We start from the raw sequence: 21809 nt of genomic DNA on the forward strand, positions 1-21809 counted from the left end.
TTCATTGTAAAGAAATCGTGTCAAAATGACACGATTTTAGTGTATTTGAACTGAAATTAGTATAATCAAATTTTAATTAATGTCGTGTCAAGTAACCCGATTTACCCATTTTGATATTTTTTTAAAATTTATTTATTTTGGTAATTTTTTAAAAAATTATCTATTTTAATAATTAAGAGATGAAATTGCACCAAATTAATAAAAAATCTGAATTTTACACTAATAGATTAAGGACATCTTCACTAGATAAAATTTTGTATAAATGTTTTTAGGAAATAATTTTTTTTTCTTACAAGTTAAAAACACATTATTTACTAGCTAATTTATAATCTTTTTCATATTAGTTTTATAGATATTATTTTTAATATACACATAAACTAATTTTAATTTATAAAAAAGTTATTTTGTTTTTCTATTCTTGGAATATTTATGAAAAATCTTTTAAAAATATTCTAAATCTTATTTTCGTGAAAAAAGCTATTAAATTTATTAAAAAAATGTAATTGCATCAACTCACATTAAGAAAAATTGGCCAATTTAGTTATTAATGTATCACATATTAATTATTCATTTAATAATCTTATTACTAAAATTTGAATAACTCAGTTACATCAACTTTTAAGTTATCATTCTCAGCTAAACTAAAGACAGATAAGGTAATGACTCCAATCTTTTTTTTTTTTTATTTATATACAAAGATTCAAATTTATTCTTTTAATTACTTGCATAAAGATGTTCCATTTTTTTGGTAAAAAATATTAGTATAAATTTTAATGTTAAGAATTCTAAATATGCTCTTTCAATATTGAATATTTTGTGAGATAATGTTTTTAAAAACACTACAATGATAATTTTAAAAAATATATACAAATTAATAAGTTGCGTTTAACAGGATTATTAGAAAGAAGTAATATTTGAAAATATAATTTTATATTTTATCATTTTTAAATTTAATTATGTTGAATTCTATTCTTCTATTTGTGCATTAAAATATGACTTTCATTTTCTTAACTTTTTAATAGAACCAAATTTGTTTCAAATTTACATATTAAAATTAAATTTTATTTTTTTTAAAACTAATATTATTTTTATAAGGAAAATCAAATTATGCAGGTACATTTTTTTATTAAATGTTAAAACGCTAATAATTTTATATAAAGATTTAATTTGGTTGATCTACCATTAAATTATAGTTTCACATTATCATGGTTATCCATATGAAATTATTTTTATCTTAATATATTCTGAAAACATATATTAAATTGTTTTTGATTCATATAAAGGAAGATAAAATAATTTTATAATAATATAAAATTGTGTATGCATAATCTATGTAAAAGAAATGTTCACTCTAACAATAAGATTTGTAAGAAAACATGACTCAATCTAAAAATATTGAATAGTAGAATATTTAGTAAAAGTTATATTTTAATTTGATCTCATGTTGCTTGTGAATTTTTGTAAAAATGAATAAAAAAATTGTACAATAGTTGATAATTTGAAGGGGAAAAAATTGATGGCACATAAGATATGAATAACATGAGTATGAATTAATGGTACCATAAAATATTTAAAGCTCACACGCCTTTTAACTTTTCTCATTTATTTTTACATGATGCTATGGGTTTGCATGAATGATATTAATGTTGTTTCTTGTGTATTTTGGGTTATATAGCTCATCCTTATGGGAGAAACAAGAAGAAACAATATTTTCATACTATATTATGTACAATTTCTATGAATAAACTAATTTCAATTTGTCCATGTCCTTAATACAAAGTTTTGAATAAAAAAAAAGAGAATTAACATATAAAATACATAGAATATTATTAATGAGAAAAGAATGAAGTTACTCCAAAAATAACTTCAAAAAGTTACTCTACTTTGCTCTTTATTTTCTTTTAGTTTAATGGTGTAAAATAACCTACTTCCTACAAATGTAAAATTGATTCAAACAAAGATAACCATTAATTAGTATATCTTGCAAAAGTTGATGAGGCAAAGAGAATTTCACATGATTAATGAAGCTATAACTGATTTTACTAATGCAAGTAAAAGCTCAACAATAGAAAAGGTCAAATGATAATATAAAACATATATCAGGTGTCTGCAGAATCAGAATTTGCTTATTTTGCACTGCAAAGAAAGGAAATCAGAAGAAAAACTCATTCAGATAGCAATGATGTGTATACAAGGATATTGTCTTCTGATGAATGGTTTATAAATAAGATGAACAGCTCCAAAAGAATGGAAGGTATGTTGAAAGTATTACAAAAAAATAAACAACCTTGAATAATTTGATTCTAATTTGATTTCTTCTGTATGGTCCACATTAACTGCACATAACTTAACATGATATCTTGTGTATGGACCATTTAACTGCACATAACTTAAACAAGCAAGAACAAATAACAAAATGTTGTAAACCAAAGAATTGGAAGACAATCACAACATGAGCCTAGTCACAACATTCCCACCAGGCTTATGTTGTTGGTTGACACTGGTGTGTGACAAAGTTGTTTGGTTTCTCTAGCAGTTGATTCCACACTGCTCAACATCAGGACCAGTGACTTTGGTGGTAAAAGGGTCGATTCTGACCCACAACAGAGAGAAAATGGAGGCAAGAAGAATGGACCAGACCACCACAATGGTTGGTGTTCTGTTCTGGCGTCCCATGAGACCTTTGAGGAAGGGATAGAGATGAATGATCACCCAAAATGCAAAGAAGAGCTTACCAAAGAGGGGACCCCATGATTGGTAGCCACTGTTGATGGCATAGGAGATACCTGCAACAACTCCAACCAGGTTTATGATGAGAAGTGTTGTGGGAGGGATGAGGAGGGTTGTCCATTTGAACATGTAGAGTTCTGCAAAGTCTCCATCCTCATCTGTTGCCTTTGAGGTAACAGTGAAGTTAGTGTCAATTCCAGCCAGCACTTTGAGTAAACCTTGGAACACGGCAAAAAGATGGGCCGAAACACCGCCGATAACCCAAAATTGTTCGTTTCTCCACCACTCATCAATTCCAACACCACTCCACCTCATCTCAAGGATACCCGTCGCGAAGATGGAAAGAAAGAGAGAGATAAACCATATACTTGCAATGTTACTGATCTGCAAACAAAATAGAAGGTACAGTGTTGTGTTACACAAGATTACATTCTGAGAAGTTATATATGTTTGCATAAGATATGGATGCCACAATTTAGGATAAAATAAGTCACAGTTAACCAAAATAACTTTTAGCCAAGAAAACATGCGTATGAACCATCTTGAACATTGATCATAGCTCATTTGGTTAACCATCCCAGATTGAAGACTGGGCTTACTATATTGAAATTCTCCTGGTAAAGTTTATCTTGGTTTTAGTAATATATCCTACCCACAAGTCATAACCAAACTAAGGCAATGAGTGAATTTGATCATTGAGAACAGTATCCAAATTAAGGCTACAAGGAATATGCTACATGAAGAAATCACAAACCTGTGGAATGATGAACTTGTTAGTCAGGAGACAGATTGCAGGTAAGGTACAATACATGAGAAGGGGAATGGAAGTGATTGGATAGATTGTGGTGTTCACATATGCGAACCTCTCGAGCCACTTTAGCCTTCCACTATAACCGTACCAGATGGGGCAATGTCGACTCAGAAGAATTTCCACCGAACCTAAGGCCCAACGAAGCACTTGGTTCAGACGATCGGAAAGATTGATAGGAGCCGAACCTTTAAACGCTGCGAGCTTGGGCATGCAGTATATAGACCTCCAACCACGGGCATGCATCTTGAATCCAGTAAGAATATCTTCTGTGACGGAACCATAGATCCATCCTATCTGTGGAACCAAAAACAAAACAGCGATTATCTTTGAGGAAATTATACCATTGCATCTTGTTTATTCTAATAACTAAAGGATGGCCAAGACAGAAAAACCATTGCATCTTGTTTATTGTAATATCACTCTTTATATTACATGCAACCATTAATGCTTACTGCAGAAGTACTGATAACTAAAGGATGGCCATAACAGAAAAACCAATCGGTTGTTTGAATGTTAAATGAGCCTTTTAACTTTCACATAGAGTGAAGGAACCACAAAATGTGAAGCACGCTTTCATGCATAGTGTGGCCATGAAGAGAGTTTAACAAAATAAATTGTTTATGGATGGAGGTGAATTGCTAAAGTCTATACCTTCATTTCTTGCTCTCTTTCATTGAATAAGTTAACAAGAGAAAAGGTTGGAAAAATATGCCTCAAGTGAAATCTCACACATTACAAAGAAAGAGTTAAGGCTTCCCCCAAAACTTTGTGTAAAGAGGGAAATATATTAGAGATCTCTCTAAAAAGAGAGCGCTAAACTGATTCATACTTTATCATATTTAAGTCTAATTGATTTTATCTTTGGTCCCTGAATGCACTAATCTGCTAACAATGAAATGATTGAGACTTGGGAATAAGAGACATAAAAGAGCCTTAAACGTAAGTTAACTCATACCTCACTTCCCCATTCTGTTTTATCCTCATAACCACAACTGATAACATGAATTGCCTCCTTAAGAAGAGTTTCTGGAGTTGCAGACTGAGGAACACCACCATTTTCCATGAGTGTAGAGGCAACAAATACAGCAGACTGACCAAACCTTTTCTCAAGGCTCATTTGTGACATAAGTAGTGATTTCTCATCGTCAAATCCAGCACCTAAATAAAAAGGTTGTATAAGAAAATGGTTTAGTTGAAAACAACTGAATAAATTGCCATGCAAAGTAATAAGGCATGTGCAAATTTATAGATGGGCCAGTCAGTTTAAGATGTTATTGGAAGATAAGTTCAAGTTCTCACAGAATCTCGATAGCTAGCTACCACACACTTTACATTAGAAATGGAATAGAAATAGATATACAAATCTTCATACATCAATATGTGGCAAAATATAGTTTACAAGGCATTCCTACCAATGAAAGCACAAAGGCCAAAATTAATAAAATTAAAAAAAACAGGTTTACCTTCCACCCCTTCTTCTATATCGTCAAGACTGAAGATCGGCACAGTTGGGTCAACATTCTTGCTAGATTTTTTCTTGTCCGATCCTTTCTTGCTAGATTTTGATCCCTTTTTCCGGTTACCACCGCAGATTGAAGAAAGCACCCCAGGCTTTTTATGCTTAGGTTTAATAGGGGGCTCATAGCCATATAATGCTGTTCGATTGAATACACACCCAGTACCCACATAAACAGGGCCTTGAATGCCATCCAAACCTCTCAAATTTATCTGTTCAGAAAGAGACAAGGTGTGGAAATAAGTATCACAAAGAAGTTAATGACAATATATGTTAACAAAGGATCATCCTTGCAACAGGATGTTGAATGTCTTAAATCTTTTATCTAAACCTCAGATGAGTATGGTGTGAGATACTTACATCAAAGAAAACAGTATTACGGTTGGCATATCGATCATTCCTATCAATACCATCAAACCTCTGTGGGAACTGGACATAGCAAACATTTTTTCCGAGGTTTGGATCCATCATAAAGCACATAGCTTCCCTCAACGCTTTACTATTGTTTATGTAGTGATCACAATCAAGATTCAATAAGAAAGGTCCATTAGTAAGGACCGCTGACACTCGAACCTGAAACAGTTATGGGAACCACCTGTGGTGAGACAAATACATTGGTGAAGATAAGTAATTTCCAAATTTTCTTTAGTTACTCACAAGTGCATTCATGGCACCAGCCTTCTTGTGATGTTGGAATCCTGGACGTTTTTCACGAGAAACATAGACCAAACGTGGAAGTTCATTACCCTCAGTGTCAAGTCCTCCACTTTGGCCCAAGAAAACCTGCAGGTAGAGAATGAGAACTTGGTGAATGACATGCTTATTATAATACCCCTAAATTCCTGACAAATCTGGCAAAGGCACGGATTAAGATGAGCCAAATGTAAAGTATAAAATATACATAAAGGTCATTGCATTTACAAGAGTAAATGATTTTCAAACGGAAATTCACAAAAGCCAAACATTAGAAACAATCAATATGTTAATTTCATAGCACTAACATTTACTCTATCTATGTAGATGAAACTTTTGAGATGATTCCAAAGTAATGAATGAAAAATGAAATGTTGTTGCAAGGATTCTGAACCATAAGAATTCAACCAACCAAAAAAGTTAAATAAACAAGTAAGCAAACTACCTGAATCATTCCTGGATGGTCTCTCGTATTGTTTCCAGGCCATGGCGTACCATCTTGCATCACCCACCCTTCTTCAGGAACCTTTTGTGCCTTTGCAACAAGTCCATTGACACGGATTTTAAATTCTTCATATTCTCTCTGAAACAGAAAAAGGAATTAATCTTAAAAAGTGCCTGTAAGAAATATGAGATTTATAGGTACATGGATAACCAGAATGCAGGATAGTCCATTTGTAGGTCAAACTCTCACCTTCATTGCTCTTCGATCTTTGACAAATGATGGTTGAACCTTATCTTTTAAATAGTCAATCTTCAGTGCAAAATACCACTCAGGTGCCCGGGGTTCAATGTTATATTTCTTGCAGAAAGGAACCCATTTCCTTGCAAATTCTGAAGTCTCAGCCAGTGCTTCAAATGTCAACATGGCAGCACCATCATCAGAGACATAACAGGACACCTTATCCACTGGGTAGTCAACAGCAAGAATAGATAGTACAGTGTTAGCAGTCACAAGTGGAGGCTCTTTTAATGGATCAACAGTACTGACAAAAATGTCAACAGCTGCAAGCTGCGATGGTTCCCCTTCTCGATCATATCTGCAACTCACATGGTGCTTTTATTAGAGAATATCATAATGAAAACGAAAAATGAAACATCTCAAATGAAAGATTATACAGAAAGAGAAAGTTCTGATCATCTAGAGAGGCCCTACCTTAATGCAAGTCTGTCAAGATATGTTTCACGATTTACAGGGAGCCATTTGGGGAACTGATCCAATATCCAAGATATAGCAAACCAAATCTCACATATGACAGATATCAACCACAATGCATATGCATTGGGAACAGGATTTGTTATTCGATAATGCAGAAATATGGATAGGATAACCAGCCGCAGAGCAATGACCATACGGTATGGATTGATTCTAGATGATGGAATAGAAACCTTCCTGGAGAGAGGTTGCCGAGCCTCATCATTCCTGCATAATAAAAACAAATTATTTAGTCCTGTCACACAGAATCTGAAGACAAGGGACAAGCATTATAGATGACTTTGGTTATTTAACACGACAGGGCTAAGAGTAAAGATAAACACAACAGAAATGAAGCAGCAAATATTTTCGTAATTAAATGAAGTACTTACAACAAGGAATCATCCACAAGCACATCAGTACTAGCATCAATATCTCCAGCTCCTCTTTCCGATGTAGCTTGGCCCGTGCTCATTGGAGCAACATTCTTATCCTGCTTCATTTTCCAGCCATCAACTCTTTCTTTCCATGCCACATTGCCCAATCCAGGATCCCCAACTCTAATATTTGCTGCACAAATATAATAACCAAACGCATAAAATCAGAAAGCTAAGCAAAAAAGAAATATATAACCATGACACTACTTGAAATTGTGAATAGTTCAAGGAGGAGGACGGTGGGAGGAAATACGTGATTGATTCATGTCAGACGAATATTGAAGATTGTGGACACGCTTCCCGCGGCCACCAGGAGATGCCATTGATAGCCTTTCAGGTGAGGCCGCAGATAACTCTCCAGAAACCTGAAATGGAAGATATACCAAAGAAAATTGAATTTCAAACTCCATTCAGAGATACTTGCTAAAAGAGTAACGATGGATAAAGTGGACAATTTCAAGGGTTGGGTGTGGGAGTGGAGAAAAGTATCACAGAGGAACCTAGTTGAACTACCTCCTGTCCACCGGAGAGCATAGGAATGTGATTGTGTGAAACTTCCTTATCATAATTTGGAGCACCAACATCCTCTGCTCTACCATATGCCATTTGCCAGCCCAACATGCGCTCTGCAATCTTCTGTTTTTGGTTCTGATTTTCTGAATTGTAATTGAAGTCACTTGCACCATCGTCAGCACCCCCATCCTCTTCCCGGTCTCCAAGAATAGCAGGACTACCTATAGAATTGTTAAAGTAAGCAGGGTGATTACTAATTAGTTTGGAAGGTAGAGGTCCTTCATATATGTACTGGTGATAGCAGATCAAAACAGAAAATTTTATATCATGAAATATACATTGTGTGGAAGAATAATTGTATTTTGGAGGCAAACAATCCAATAGGTGGAAACAAAACGATGTTGTGTTTTTGGGGGCACTGGTAAGAAAGCAAATTTCTTGAGCATAAATCTGATTATTTTATGATTTTGGATTGCAGTCAGCACTATGCATATCAGAAAACCTTCGATAAAGTTAATCACTGATTCACTAAGTTAACTGGTTGGTGTCTTCTCCTAATTCTTGGTTAAGTAGTTGGAATAAGTCATCAAGTACAGATGAATTCTTCTATAAACTATTTATATACTCAGCAGATTTGGGATGAAAAAAAGGTAAGAGACAGACTATGAATTGTAGGGGCACAACACTGTAGTCTGCAACTACCTACTCCAAGTGTGAAGAACTTGCTTGGTTTTACAGGCTTTGTTTAGTGGCTTTAGTACTCTAAAGCTTGTCATGGCTATAAAAGTTTGAGTCATGTAGTTCATTGAGAAAATTATCTTCAAACAAAAGGCTATAAAAATCTTCCCTTGCTTTTTTCTTACAAATCTTGCACTATATGCTTAAAGAATATTGAGAAACAAGGATTTTATCCTCACTTACCTTTGTGTCTCTTGTACCTGGTCTTGCATTGAGGGCAAGACTGATTTCCATCCTTCCTTTCATATTCATAGCACGGCCTGCAGACAGGGAAAGCACAAACATCGCAAGCAATGAAGGAACTGCCATCCACATTGTTCGCAATATTATCACCACAGATCTGGCAGACTTGGCCACCCAATGCATTCATTGGCTTTGCCTGCTCATTGGAAATGATACCAAAATGCATCATTGAACATCATCAATTCAAAATAATGGCACCCCAAACAACAGCTTCTCACACCAATTTAAGGAAAAATCAAGCAGAAAATTCATATAACATTTAACTCACCCCAGCTTCTCCTTCTGACTCCATCATAGACTCGTACTAAGCTCTATCCAGATGCCAATAACAACGGATCAAAAGACAGTTCAAGCTCAACAAGATACACACATGACTTAAAAGCCCTGTGCACTTTCTAATTGCTCAGAAGATCAGTTGAAAGATTCCTCTCTTCTGTTCCACCCCCAGTTCCACTTCAGAAGCAGCTCCCTTCACTTGGTATAGAAATTGAAGCTCGGATCTGTATAAGACCTATGGACAATACCATGAATCAGATCACTTGGTTCAACAAGCACCATCAACAGTTTGCAACACGGAAAAAAAAAGTTTAGATCTCTAAGACTCCAAACTAGCCCAGAAAAGATAGATGAAATGAAATGATAGGAGGGTTAAACTTATGTGTGACTGAGGCAACAATGCACTTCAACTCACCAAAGGCAACAAAAAAATGGCCTTCCCTATGACGCCAAATCTACTTCAAAAAACAAAAGAAACGGTTTCCATTTACCTGAACTTCCCCAACAACGAAACCCAACCCATCATTTTCGAAAATTGCATCACAAAGACTCACCTCAAAAGAACAATCTTTGTCTCCAAAGTAGCTGGATCACTAAGTTTGCGACAACCCCAGATGAAATTCCTGAGCAATGAAGCCAGAAAGCAGATCACAATCCCCCCCACTTGAAAGCTCACAAAGTGAGAGGAAGATACAGAATCAGGAGCACCCCAATTCAGCAATTCCCATGAAGGTGTGAGACAACACTCCACGAGATTCCGAACTGAATAAAAGAGACCCAGATCGAAAATTGACCGACAGAGAGAGAGAGAGAGAGAGTAAGGGTAGAAAAATGCTTCTCTCTCTTTCTCAGTGTATTCCTAAAGTTTTAAGCTTTTTTTTTTCTATTTGAACTGCATGTGCATAGCTGTAAATATATATAAAAATGTTCAAATGGCTTAGGCATGACGAAAGGGACAATGTAACTACGAACTTGACTATTATGCCGACACCGACACCTTCATACACAGTGTTTGTGTTTCTGTCTATGCACAAAGAGAGAGAGTGAAAGAGAGAGAAAAAAAAAATTGAAGCTTGAAACCTAACGGATCTGCATCAGACTCAATCATTTACTCTTCAACAACCCAATATTTCTTCTAAACATTAATCAATAATATGATATAACATGACAAAAATAATTATTCAATGGTCCAAATAAATAACAATTATTGTACATATTATATTAAGAAATGTTAAAAGTATAACTTTTTTTCATTATTAAGAACTAATTATGAATTTTGATTCTTATTTAGTAAATTTTACTAATAATTTATTGTTAACATTTCTATTCAACTACAACAAAGTTACTTAGAATAAAATGTTAATCTCTTCTATTTATTTTGTTCCACAATTGTTTTTTTTTTAAATCTATTTATTTATTTTTAATATTTTTAATAAAAATAAATTATTAAAGACCCTTACACAAGTTTTATAATGGTGGAGTGCCAAGTAGACAACAGCTGGAGATTGAAACAGTGGCAACTCAATAACTAAGTTTATAGATATTTTGGGAATACATTGTTGTCTAGAATGTGATTGGATGAAAAAATTGATTTTTAGGGTTTTTTTTTTCCTTTCTTGATCTTGTTTACTTCTATTTATTACATAACTTTAATTTAGACTTCTCTCCAACTTAAAAAATATTTGTTAATATATGTTTAGAGGAATTATGTTAAGACTTTCCCTAATTTTAAATTATAAATTAGATGAATCTTTTAAGTTTTTAATAAAATAATTATTACACTCTTCTTCATTTTTTAAAAGATGTCTACTTCCATTTTGTTTTTGATAAAATGATAGTTAACTCTTATATATTGTAATAAAATAATATTTATGTTTTATTTTATTTAAAATTTATATAGAAATTAAATAAAAATTATAAATATTTTTTTGCAATATAATTATTACATATTAAAAATGTTACAGTATCTGAGAACGTTATATTCTCACTCAATTATAAATTATCTTATAAAAATTTTAAAAATTATATTTTTGTGAAAAATTATTTTAATATAAAATTAATTATAAAGTATAAAGTTAAATTTAGTAATTTACTATTATAAGTATATATATAAGTATAAGTATAAATATGTTATAATATATATATATATAGTGAGAAATATAAGTGTTATTTTATCAATGTAAATGTCAACTTTAAAACTAAAATAATTATGAATGTCATTTTTAAAAAAATAGAAGAAAGGTTTATACGTTATTATTAATTTTATTAAGAACTTAAGGGAGAAGTCTATTTTAAAACTAGAAAAGGGTTTGCATGCCGAAACTTAAGGGGAAATATAATTTTTCTATATTTCTTAACTCATTTTTAATTAGTTAAATTTGTTAAAATTATAGTATTGTTAAATATTTGATGCAATTTCTAAATTAAGTCCTTTAGACACTAATTAAAAATTACTTTTTATTAAAAATTAGGATTACTACGCTCCCATTTTTGTTAGATTGCATTTGAACGACTAGTTTTATTTTCGAATCAAATATGATTATTCTAAAATAAATAAAAGTAAATAACTCTAAATGTTAATAAAAAATTAACTATATATGATATTAATAATTTGTATTAACAATTGAAATTTTAAAGTAAATTATACCCATTAGAAATTTGATCCATATGTTCAAAAGGACATTATACTTTATAAATAGAAAATACAAGAATATTCGTTAGTTAAAAATCATACAATTGAGATTAAAATCAACATTAGAGTTTGTTAAAAATCATACAATTACTTAGTTATGATAGAACAGGGGTTAATCACATTAACAACATTTTGTTTACGGAACCTTTATTCTAGAATCACCTAAAACTGAAAGGTTATTTTCGTATTTCAAAGAATGTAGGGGTGCAGGAAGAAAAATGTAGGGGTGCAGAAAGAAACTTCCAAGTTTTGAATGGAAAAAAAAAAAAAACTCTATGGACTAATCACGTAGCATGAATTAGTTCATTTCTAAAAAAATATTGCACAAATACCGTAATAGAAATATCCAGTTATTTTCAACTATTCTTGCATTATAGTCCATTTAGCTTCATTTATAATTATCAAAATATGATTTTAATTTTGATTTATATATCATAATTTTTATGGATTATACAATTAAAAAAGAAACCTCAATCTTTTTAAGAATCCTAACAAAATTAAGACATATACAATCATTCAAAACATTCATTTGAAGTGGATCCCAAAAAGTTGCAATGACGAATATGATCCCAAAATGACATTTTTGAGTGAATATGTTTAGAGATTGGGCATGTTACTGCTGAAGCTGACCCTCAGTGCATTGCCTCTTGAAGATCAAGGCCTCATCTGCCAGAAACTCACTGTAGAAACGATTCGTATAAGCTAAAGGAAAGAAGTGTTAACCTGATGGAAAAAGTGAAGCAAATAATATAAAGAAAGCACTCACCAAATACGCTCAGCCATCAGCAATGGTTCCCATCTTGGACTCCATGGATATTCAGACAATAGCCGTGACTTCAAAGGTGCCATTTGTGAATTAAAATGCTGCAATAAGCACATAAACAAATCACTTGTACAGTAGATCATGATTCCGTCACAAACATACATTTTTGTTCTACTATCCTCATTCGGAGATCCCCCTAACAAAATAATTTGGGAGGAGATAAATATAATACAATTAAATTAAAAGAATGTTTCCATGTTAACCCATTTAGAGTACAGTACTTCTTCTTTGAATAAAACGAGCATACTAGTTTCCAGCACATTATCCATACTTTCGAAATAGATTATAGACCTTTTCCTCTGTCTCCAGCAAAAGATGTATGGGATATAAAAACTATACCATACAATTAGGTCACCAGATTTCTGTACATTAACATCGTAACTGAAATAATTCAGTGTAATTTGATATTGCAAAACCACTAGGATTGGTCTCCCTGTGGGGGGTAGGATGGATGCATGAAGACTTATGTTCAACACTCAATGTCATCACACCAAAACGAAATGACATTTTACCGGTCAAATTCACTCCTACACAGTAAATAATTATCAATCTTAAGTTCTCAAGCAAAGAGATGTAGGAAAGTTGAAACAAATATAACCTGTGAACTTTGAAACATAAAAGCCGGCTGTTGCTTTGGAAATTGAGTTGGAATCAGGAAGTGTACCTAGGTAAACAAAAGCATCAGAATTTTGGTCAAGTGCAATATCAGTTATGAAATGTAAAAAATAAAATTCATACAAGATATCAGCATCAGCCTCAGAACATAAAACTACTGAACACTTGAAGTATTCAACGTTATAACAAGACTTTGCATGATCAAGACTAAACTGAAAGTTTCTCTCCAGTGGTTTCGGCTCCAGTAAGACTCCTTTACTCCAAGACCACATTTCACCACTGGCCCCTCTTTTAGATTGATATAAAAAATGAATTCTAGCCTTATGATCTTGATGAAGAAGTTTACCATTTGGTTTCATTGCGTAGGGGAAGTCCTTTAACATGGTATGTGATGTGAGAATGAAGAAAAATGACAAAAAAACAAATGTTTATCCCTTGGTCAAGAGTGGCGCATAGGTTTCTCAGAAAGTTCTTATCTTGAGTGTGTAATATCTCAAATCGCAATCCTCCTTCCCTTGCTTATCTAAAAAATGAATGGCACATTGAATTATTCAAAGTTCAAGATTGGTAGCTTCCAAGAGAAGCATTCTTGTTAATTCAGTCGAATTTTGTAGATTGATATAGTTGGTCCACAATGAAGAGAAAACCCCATCAGGGGGTTTCCATCAACATGTCAGCTTTACTACCTTCATGGATTTGAACAGACACCACAAACCTAGTTCAATCATTCTCACACACTTCTGTACATCAATTTGGGATGTTTGCAATAATGGCAACCAGTCTGCCTTGTATAACCATTCATCTCAGGGAGGCATTTACCTCATAAAGTATGTGGACGATATTGTTATCACAGTAAGCTCCAATGCTTCCTAGGTACCGAAGTTCCTCAATCCTAGGATGGGTAGGTGATGTCATGGATCCTAAAGTGAAACTACTACAATCGAGGGGAGTCATTACTGAATCCTAAAGTCAAACTCTTGAGTTAGTGTAATGAGTCAGTTTTTGAACTTTCCATACCAAAGGCCTTGGGATGCAATAATTGCGATATTGAAATATATTAACAGTTTTCCAAACAAAGGTCTAATTTGTGAAGATAGAAGACATGCCCAAATATACTCAGATGCTAACTAGGCAGGTTTACCCGACAATAGGCAATCCACCTCTGAGTACTGTGTTGATTACAGGAAACTTAGTATTTTGGAAAAGAGATAAAATGTTATTGCAAGATCTAGTGTTCAGGCAGAATTTTTCTTAACATTTTGGAAATAAGAAGTAATATCATCTTGCTGTTTGATGATCATAAATCCACAACTGGCAGGATTTTTTCCAGTTTCCAGGCTAACAGATGGTACAAAGGTTGTCACATCAGTGAAAAAAATAGGGAAATGGATAATTCTAAAACAGGGCCATCAAGTGCACACATTTTAATCAACTTTCTCTTTCGGCCAGCCTAGACTTCCATCAAATAAAAAAGAAAGATACAGACAATAGATTTCTGCCCTAACCTAGTCACATGTCATCGATGTCTTTAACTGACAAGTATAACATAAGTTATGCAATAAACTTCATTTGCAAAACACTTTCACTTTTCAAAAGCTTCTTTCAAATGAATACATGATATCATGTCACGAGTGCCATATATTACCAGGAATGTAAAAACACCGGATGCACAAAGAAAAGTTGCCTTCCTGCAAAATACCTAGAAACAGAGAAATCAGAAGTTAGCAATAAATATAAAAACAAAGCAACCCTAGCAAATTTGAGAGAAGGCGTCAAGGGCAGGTACAGGATCGGCTTCAACTGGCCTTCCAAACGGAATGGCTAAGGCTTCAATGAAGTGCCTCCTAACTTCAATTAATGAAACAGCATCTAAGACCTAAGTACAAAGAATATTTAATTATTTATAACAGTTTTAACATAAATGAGGATGTTCATTAAGCACTTATAATAAAAAAACAGACACAGTAAAGATAATGTCAGCTAACCTGTTTCCCAAGATATTCTTCCAGATTTGGAAGATATTCTGCCAAACACCTTTGCAAAATAGATCAATTAAAAGCAAGAATATTATAAAAAAAAAAAAAAACTATCTCAATCTTGAATATGCGTCCATGCAGCACAAATACAATAATAAAAAATTGAAATGCTTACATCCCATCCAACCAAGGAGGTAGCTTGACATCATCAATGGAAAAAACGGCTTTCAGCTCAGGAGAAGATACCAACTTCAGACGAGGAGCTGAAGGTAATGACGTATATTTTCTTCCAACAGGATATTCAACCTAGGTTTAACACATCATAAGCTGTTTGTCCTAAAGCAAGTGAAAACTTCAAAAGAATATTTAAAGAGTGAAACAAAAGCAACCTGTAAGTATATCTTCTGCGAATATCTCCAGGGACAGCAAGACACCATCTTGTTTATGTTCATGTCCAGTAGGGGCACAGCAAATTTAACCTCCTCTAACTATACTAAAATGTAAAGTCACAGAAGTAAACAAAATTGGCCAAAGGCTACATGAATTTGGTCATCCATAGATCATCAAAACATTAGCACAGTTTTTTCTAAAGGAATACCTTCTCAGCACTACAGCTCATATGCATTTCTATTCCCTGCAGCAGAACAATCAATCAAGCAAAAGGTCAACTCCACGCATTAAACAAAATATAATCCCTTATTCTTTCATAGACTTCCAGTCTTTAACCTAAAAACAGGCTTTAAACATGAAATGAAATTTCGCCACAGAAACCCAAATTTCTGAACATTGGCAAACGATGAAACTAAAACTGAAAATAAAATAAAACAAAACAAAATTTACCTCCCTGGACAAGATAGTGCTGATTTCGAATTTCAAGCGGTCATCGTCAACCTCTTCAACGCGCTTCCTCTGGTACAGCACATACTGATCCCTGTTAAACAGCGAATCATCCCGTCACAACAAAAAAAACCACAATCAGCATCACAAGAAGAGAAGAAAAAAGACCTCAAGAACTGAATGAGGGTCAAGAGACGCGAGGGGTCTTTGTGGTTCCAATCCGACAAACAGTTGGAGTTCGATTCGGGGGAAGGGAGCATGTGAAAGGGGTGAAAGCGATCGTCCTCGGGACCGAAGATAACATCAGGAGCAGCATTGGGAGACTCGGCATCGAATACAACATCCCCTGAAAGAAAGAAAGAAAGAAACCCTAGAAAGAGGTTCGGTTCCGTTCCGAACTGAACGAAAAGCGAAAACGATTGAAGGGAGAAATACATTTGATGAAGTCTAGGCAGTAGGGGATGAGGAGCGTGAAGCGATCGAGGGGTCCGGTGTTGAATTTGTCGCCGGACCACATTTGTTCAACCTGGGAAAGAGAAGAAGGGAAAATGTGAGAGAAAATGGAAAGAGAAAGAGAAGGAGAAAGAGAGAGAGAGAGAGAGTGCCTGGAGAGTGAGGCGGAAGTGGGAGAGGAGGTGGCTGAGCTGGGCGGCGATGAAGGAAGGGACGTTTTCGGGAGGTGCAGCCATGGCTGCGTGTGGTGGTACTGTAGCTTCTCTTCTGCTCTCAGAAGACGTAACTGATCAGAAATAGTATTCAGACACACACACAAGGAAGGAGGGTAAGAAAATCTCGAAATTAGATGGAATTAGATTTTGTATTTTTTTTATTAGACTAAATACAAAATACCTTTAATTATACGTTGAATCAAGTTCATTGCATTTTTTTCTACTATTTTAAATTTTTAATTAAGTATATTTTGATTTTAAATATTAATTTTGTATTTTTAAGTTGTAGTATAACGTAAAGAACTTTCTATTAACCTGAGTTGACCGAATATGGAAAAATTACAAGTTGATTCTTTGAATTAAGTATAAATTTGAATTAAAATAGAAAATAAAATATGAGAAAAATTATTAAATAATAGAATCTACAATGGTTCAGAAACTGAATTCGAACTAAACTTTAAGGATAAATTATGACATTAGAGTTTTCTTACTTTTCTATATTTTTTTATTTGTAATTGTTTTGTTTTATCTTTGCATTCAATAGTAAATTCGTTTGGTTTGTTTATCTTATAATTACACAATGAATTGAGAGATTATCTGATATTAAAGTTTTGTTCTTCAACATCTTATTGTGCTAAATGTCTAGTATTTCTCTGAGTTTAATTGTTGTTTTGAGAATTGTTTTTTAAACACATGTTAATAATTCAATTATGTCATTAATTAAACTCTAATTTTATGAACAATTTATTGATCGCATGATTCAAGTGATAAAAGATTAAAAAACTTATGATATACGCATGAAGACAAGTAAAATACTTAATAAATTAGTAGATGTGTGTTTCATTAATAAGATTAGATTGTCTTTGGATCGACTCATGTTTGGTCAATTCAATTATTTTTAGATAATTGAATGAATGATATATTTATCAATTGATGAAGAATTAATTGTTAGAAAAGTTTGAAAGTCAATATATTTTCTTTACTATTTTCTATTATTGTCTGTTAAACCAACTAAAATCCCGGTTTAATTTATTGTTATTTCTAATTTTTATTTCTTGTATAAGAACATGTCCATCATATATTAAATAAAGTTGAAGACAATATTCAAAAACTTGCTATCAATATGGACAATGTTCTTTTTATTTATGCACTTTATTATTTTTTGCTTTCTTTATATATTCTGTTCTTTTTTAGTGTTATGTATTTTCTTTAAGCCATGTTTACTATCTTTTCATGTTCAAATAATTTTGGTTTGGGTTATATTATTTTCAATCACATATTACTCTTTTATTAATAAATGTTTAAATTTTAAATTCTAATGGAAACTTCACGTATGACAATTTTTTAAGCTTTTTTACAACCAATAACGAAAATATTTTCAACCCATACTCAAATTCATTATTTCTTTACTTATAAATACATATATGCAAAATATATATATATATATATGATTAAAATAATTTTAGTAAATATTATTTATTTTACTTAAATAATTCACTTCATTGTTATCAATCATTAAAAAAATTTAAACCCATCATCAATAAAACACCACCAATGACATGTTAGTAATTCATTATTTAAAATAATTATTTTTAATATTTTTTCCAATAACATCAATCACATTTACTACATACTTTTCACTCAAATTCGTTCACTTTTTTATTAATTCAAACAACCTAACTCTTTAGGATCTTTTTGCTTTGTTTTACTTTGTGGTGTGAGTGCTTGTAATCCTTTCTTTTCTTTTGTGTCTGTTTGAGGTGGTGTGGTTGTTATGTTGGTTGTTTTGTTTAACTGAGGTGTTGTATGCTACTATAGAAGGTTCATGGATCTAGTTTACTCTATGCAAATGGATCTTCTTTTAAATCAATGACAGATCTGTTACATTTACTTGATTTTGCAACTTCAAAAGCAAGAAATTCTTCATCAATTGAAAAATTTAGTCAAGTTTTATCCAAAGTGTTCCACAAGTTTTGTGTGGAACCACAAAATTTAGGAACTACTTTGGTTTATAAATAAATGAAATCTTTTGCTTGAGAAGTAAAATTGGAACTGAAGATGACCTGAACACAACATAGTGATAAATAATTGGCACTTGTTGATCTAGAACAAGGATTCTACTTGACTAAAACTGACAAAACAAAGACAACAAAAAAGAGCACAATCAAAAGTCAATTACCAGTGGAAGCTTGTAGTTGCAGAATTACAATAACATGCATGCACAAATCAACCATAGAAGAAGCTCAACTTTCCCTGGCTAATATAGAGTTTGAGCTAACAATCAAACAATGGTACAAATAATAGAAAACCATGGTCTTGTTTGCATAAACTTTCCTATAGATACTTTTAAGAGAAGAAAATAAAAGGGTAAAATACATCAAGTTTCACTCAGTTTAAACCATCTTACAGACTTCAACTTTATGTAAGTTCTGTGATATAACTTCCTCTCAAAGTTATGGAACAAACTTGTGGAAAAAGGTTGTATTCAATTTGCTTTTATTTTCTTCTGCCATAAGTGATTATGGACACAAAAATACAAGTTTCTGATTACCCAATGAGCTGAATTTCTCATCATGCTTAGTCACAAAATCATTCTATGTGATTAGATATGGTCAAAGGGTATATTTGGGTTGGATGGAACAGTGGAAGGGAAGTGATGAGAGGGGTAATCACACAACAATGTGTGATTGGAAGATCGTGATAACACCAGTGCATACATAGGCATAAGCATAAAATTATAAATCACAGATGTAACTGAACTTGAGAATAACATTGCAAAGAGATAAAAATAAAATAAATAGATGCAAAAGATTGGAAAATCACTTTAGACCCATCACTAGCATGTCAAATCCATGATTATGCAGTATGAAAAGCTCAAGACAGACTGCTTATGCAGCATGAAATGTTTGACTAGCTAAAACCTGAAATTGTAAATTCCATGAGAAAACAGCTGAGCAGAACATAAATAAAAGTGGAGCTGTACCAGCAAAGTGAGGAACTCTTTAGTTCCACACATAGCTATTAGAATGGTAAATTAGGAAATTCACATACACACCTCAATTCACTTCTGATGAACAACAATAGAATCGAAAGAAAAGCAGATTCTTTTAAAGCCATGGGAACAGACAGCAGTGTGAGTGTTAGGGAAAAAAATTCTCACACTTATGCTACATAGTCATCAAATGAGAAATAGGCTTCATGATTTATAGTAGGTAATAAATAACAAATCCCAAGCAATAAAATGATAGATGAATATAATTTATAATTAGTATTGCAAGCATGAGTTGGGCAATATGAAAGTGGAAATAGATTTATAAGAAAGACACAAGATATAATCACTATACTTTCGGTCAACAGATGATGAATCCTACTGCCCAGCTGAAGCAGTAAAAAAACAAGGAAATTAACCAACATAGTATAGATCAGAAAGAAGATATTGCATTCATGATAACAGACCAAACAAAGATAGGACAATTCAAAATATCAATAGAAAAATCATAGGCAATAGTTCAGATGAAACCAAAATGGAAGATCTTATTCAATGTCTATTTCTAACAAGAGTAACAGTAATACTCAAATAATGAAACAGTTTTTTCATCTGTAATACTTTTTTTCCCTTCTTTTTGTCTAACTACTCTTTTCCCCTTCAATCTTCTTTTCTTTCTTTTTGGATGTTGCCTGTGAATAAAGGAAAGTCCCAAGAATTGCAATGGCAGAACCAAGGCCATTAAGAGGTCGAACCGGATTCCTGAACACCAATACCGTAGATACAATCACCACCACTCTTTTCATTGTGTTTCCCACAGAGAAAGATAATGGGCTGATTTCATCCAGTGCTTGGTATGATGATTGGTTATAAAGATGGTAGAAAACCCCAGACAACAACACCCAGATATAAAATGTGGATGGTTTCCCTATAGCTTCAATAGCCTTGTAATACCCAGGGATCCACTGAGACCCTTCTACAAAAACAGCCACTGGAAACAGGTAGAGGAATGAAAGAATAGTAATCCAGCCATACAAGTTCAAGCCATCAACTTCCTTGAAATTCTGCAAACTTTTTTTAGAGTAGATGTTCCTCAACACAAAACCAACATTGCTAATAAGGGCACACCACAATCCTTGTACATTGAAAGACACCTCAGTAACAGCAGCCAAAGAACAACCAAGCACAATGGGCAGAATGGAGAGCCAAACCTGAATGGGGTACCTATCACCAAGAACAGAAGAAAACATGACAGAGAAAACCGGTTCCGCTGATTTGATAACATGGGTGAAGGACACAGCCACCTTGGAGAATGAAACACAGGCTGAAATGTGGCCTATTGTGTGGAACAAAGCAGGTCCAAGGAGAGCAACGATGAAGGGTTTGGAGATTTTTGGACAAGGTTGGAGCTTGGAGGACCAAAGCACCAGCATCCAAATGGACCCAACAAAGAGCTGGAAAGAGGCAAGAAGCCATGGGAAAGGGAAAATGTTCAACACTTTCTTATTGTAAATGTTGAACACAATGTTTTGGAAGTACCATAGCCCAAACACCAGAGCAAGTTTGAGATTCTTGGATTTGGGGGCAGTGGGGGTGACATTTTCTCCTCCAGGATTTGGTTCAGAGGCAGCCTTAACGATTTGATGGGTGGGTCTTGGCGAGGGCTCAAAAGGGGGAGGGAGGAATCGGTTGAAAGATCTTAACTTTGGGATTGAAAGCTGGATCTGAGATGTTGGGGTGAAAGAAAGTTTGGAACTTTGGAGAGGGGTGGGTCTGTGATGGGTCTGAAACCTGGTGAGAAGATTTGGTTTGACATGGGAAGATGCATGCATGAAGAAATGGGGATTGGGTTTGGAGAAAGTGAGAGGGGATGATGATGAAACAACATTTGAAGACAGCATTTTTTTTTATCTGTAGCTGTTCTTGATCTCAGACACAGACACCTGAGACAAGGGAACTGAAAAATTGATTCTGAAAAGGGAACAAAAAGAATCAATGGAGTCCTTTTGAGAGCAGAAGAGGAACTCTGAAGTGTAAACAAGCCCTTCCAAAAAAACCTA

At 33.5% G+C, this 21809-nt stretch overlaps 3 protein-coding genes across 3 annotated transcripts; all 3 read right to left on the bottom strand.

Moving 5' to 3' along the window:
* Window positions 1-2149: 2149 nt before the first annotated feature.
* On the bottom strand, window positions 2150-10285 carry LOC137834752 (cellulose synthase A catalytic subunit 3 [UDP-forming]). The gene is made up of 15 exons (XM_068642926.1): window positions 9707-10285; window positions 9145-9387; window positions 8817-9012; window positions 7896-8116; window positions 7636-7747; window positions 7338-7515; window positions 6907-7173; window positions 6445-6790; window positions 6196-6333; window positions 5715-5840; window positions 5418-5630; window positions 5005-5269; window positions 4497-4699; window positions 3485-3835; window positions 2150-3114 (listed from the first exon to the last, which is right to left on the bottom strand). Exons 2-15 carry the CDS (start codon window positions 9169-9171, stop codon window positions 2530-2532), a joined length of 3228 nt encoding a protein of 1075 aa, XP_068499027.1. The 5' UTR covers window positions 9172-9387; window positions 9707-10285; the 3' UTR covers window positions 2150-2529.
* A 1968-nt stretch (window positions 10286-12253) lies between these two features.
* On the bottom strand, window positions 12254-16890 carry LOC137834753 (uncharacterized). The gene is made up of 13 exons (XM_068642927.1): window positions 16701-16890; window positions 16531-16621; window positions 16264-16441; window positions 16099-16189; window positions 15857-15892; window positions 15648-15746; window positions 15434-15564; window positions 15268-15316; window positions 15069-15158; window positions 14928-14981; window positions 13266-13331; window positions 12611-12708; window positions 12254-12524 (listed from the first exon to the last, which is right to left on the bottom strand). Exons 1-13 carry the CDS (start codon window positions 16782-16784, stop codon window positions 12458-12460), a joined length of 1134 nt encoding a protein of 377 aa, XP_068499028.1. The 5' UTR covers window positions 16785-16890; the 3' UTR covers window positions 12254-12457.
* A 3293-nt stretch (window positions 16891-20183) lies between these two features.
* On the bottom strand, window positions 20184-21809 carry LOC137834757 (xylulose 5-phosphate/phosphate translocator, chloroplastic). The gene has a single exon (XM_068642931.1). The coding sequence runs from the start codon at window positions 21648-21650 to the stop codon at window positions 20391-20393; it is 1260 nt and encodes a 419-aa protein (XP_068499032.1). The 5' UTR covers window positions 21651-21809; the 3' UTR covers window positions 20184-20390.

Source organism: Phaseolus vulgaris, chromosome 5, assembly GCF_000499845.2.
Source record: "Phaseolus vulgaris cultivar G19833 chromosome 5, P. vulgaris v2.0, whole genome shotgun sequence".
NCBI classification, from domain to species: domain Eukaryota; kingdom Viridiplantae; phylum Streptophyta; class Magnoliopsida; order Fabales; family Fabaceae; genus Phaseolus; species Phaseolus vulgaris.

Excerpts from the sequence above, each read along its gene's own strand:
- LOC137834752 (XM_068642926.1), bottom strand. The coding sequence starts at position 9,171 with ATGATGGAGTCAGAAGGAGAAGCTGGG. Across the intron at positions 7,516-7,635 it reads GTCTGACATGAATCAATCAC|CAAATATTAGAGTTGGGGAT; the intron begins GTATTTCCTCCC and ends ATATTTGTGCAG. Across the intron at positions 6,791-6,906 it reads CTTGACAGACTTGCATTAAG|ATATGATCGAGAAGGGGAAC; the intron begins GTAGGGCCTCTC and ends TGTGAGTTGCAG.
- LOC137834757 (XM_068642931.1), bottom strand. The coding sequence starts at position 21,650 with ATGCTGTCTTCAAATGTTGTTTCATCATCATCCCCTCTCACTTTCTCC.
- LOC137834753 (XM_068642927.1), bottom strand. The coding sequence starts at position 16,784 with ATGGCTGCACCTCCCGAAAACGTCCCTTCCTTCATCGCCGCCCAGCTC. Across the intron at positions 15,747-15,856 it reads TGAGCTGTAGTGCTGAGAAG|TTAGAGGAGGTTAAATTTGC; the intron begins GTATTCCTTTAG and ends ATTTTAGTATAG. Across the intron at positions 15,565-15,647 it reads CGCAGAAGATATACTTACAG|GTTGAATATCCTGTTGGAAG; the intron begins GTTGCTTTTGTT and ends TGTTAAACCTAG.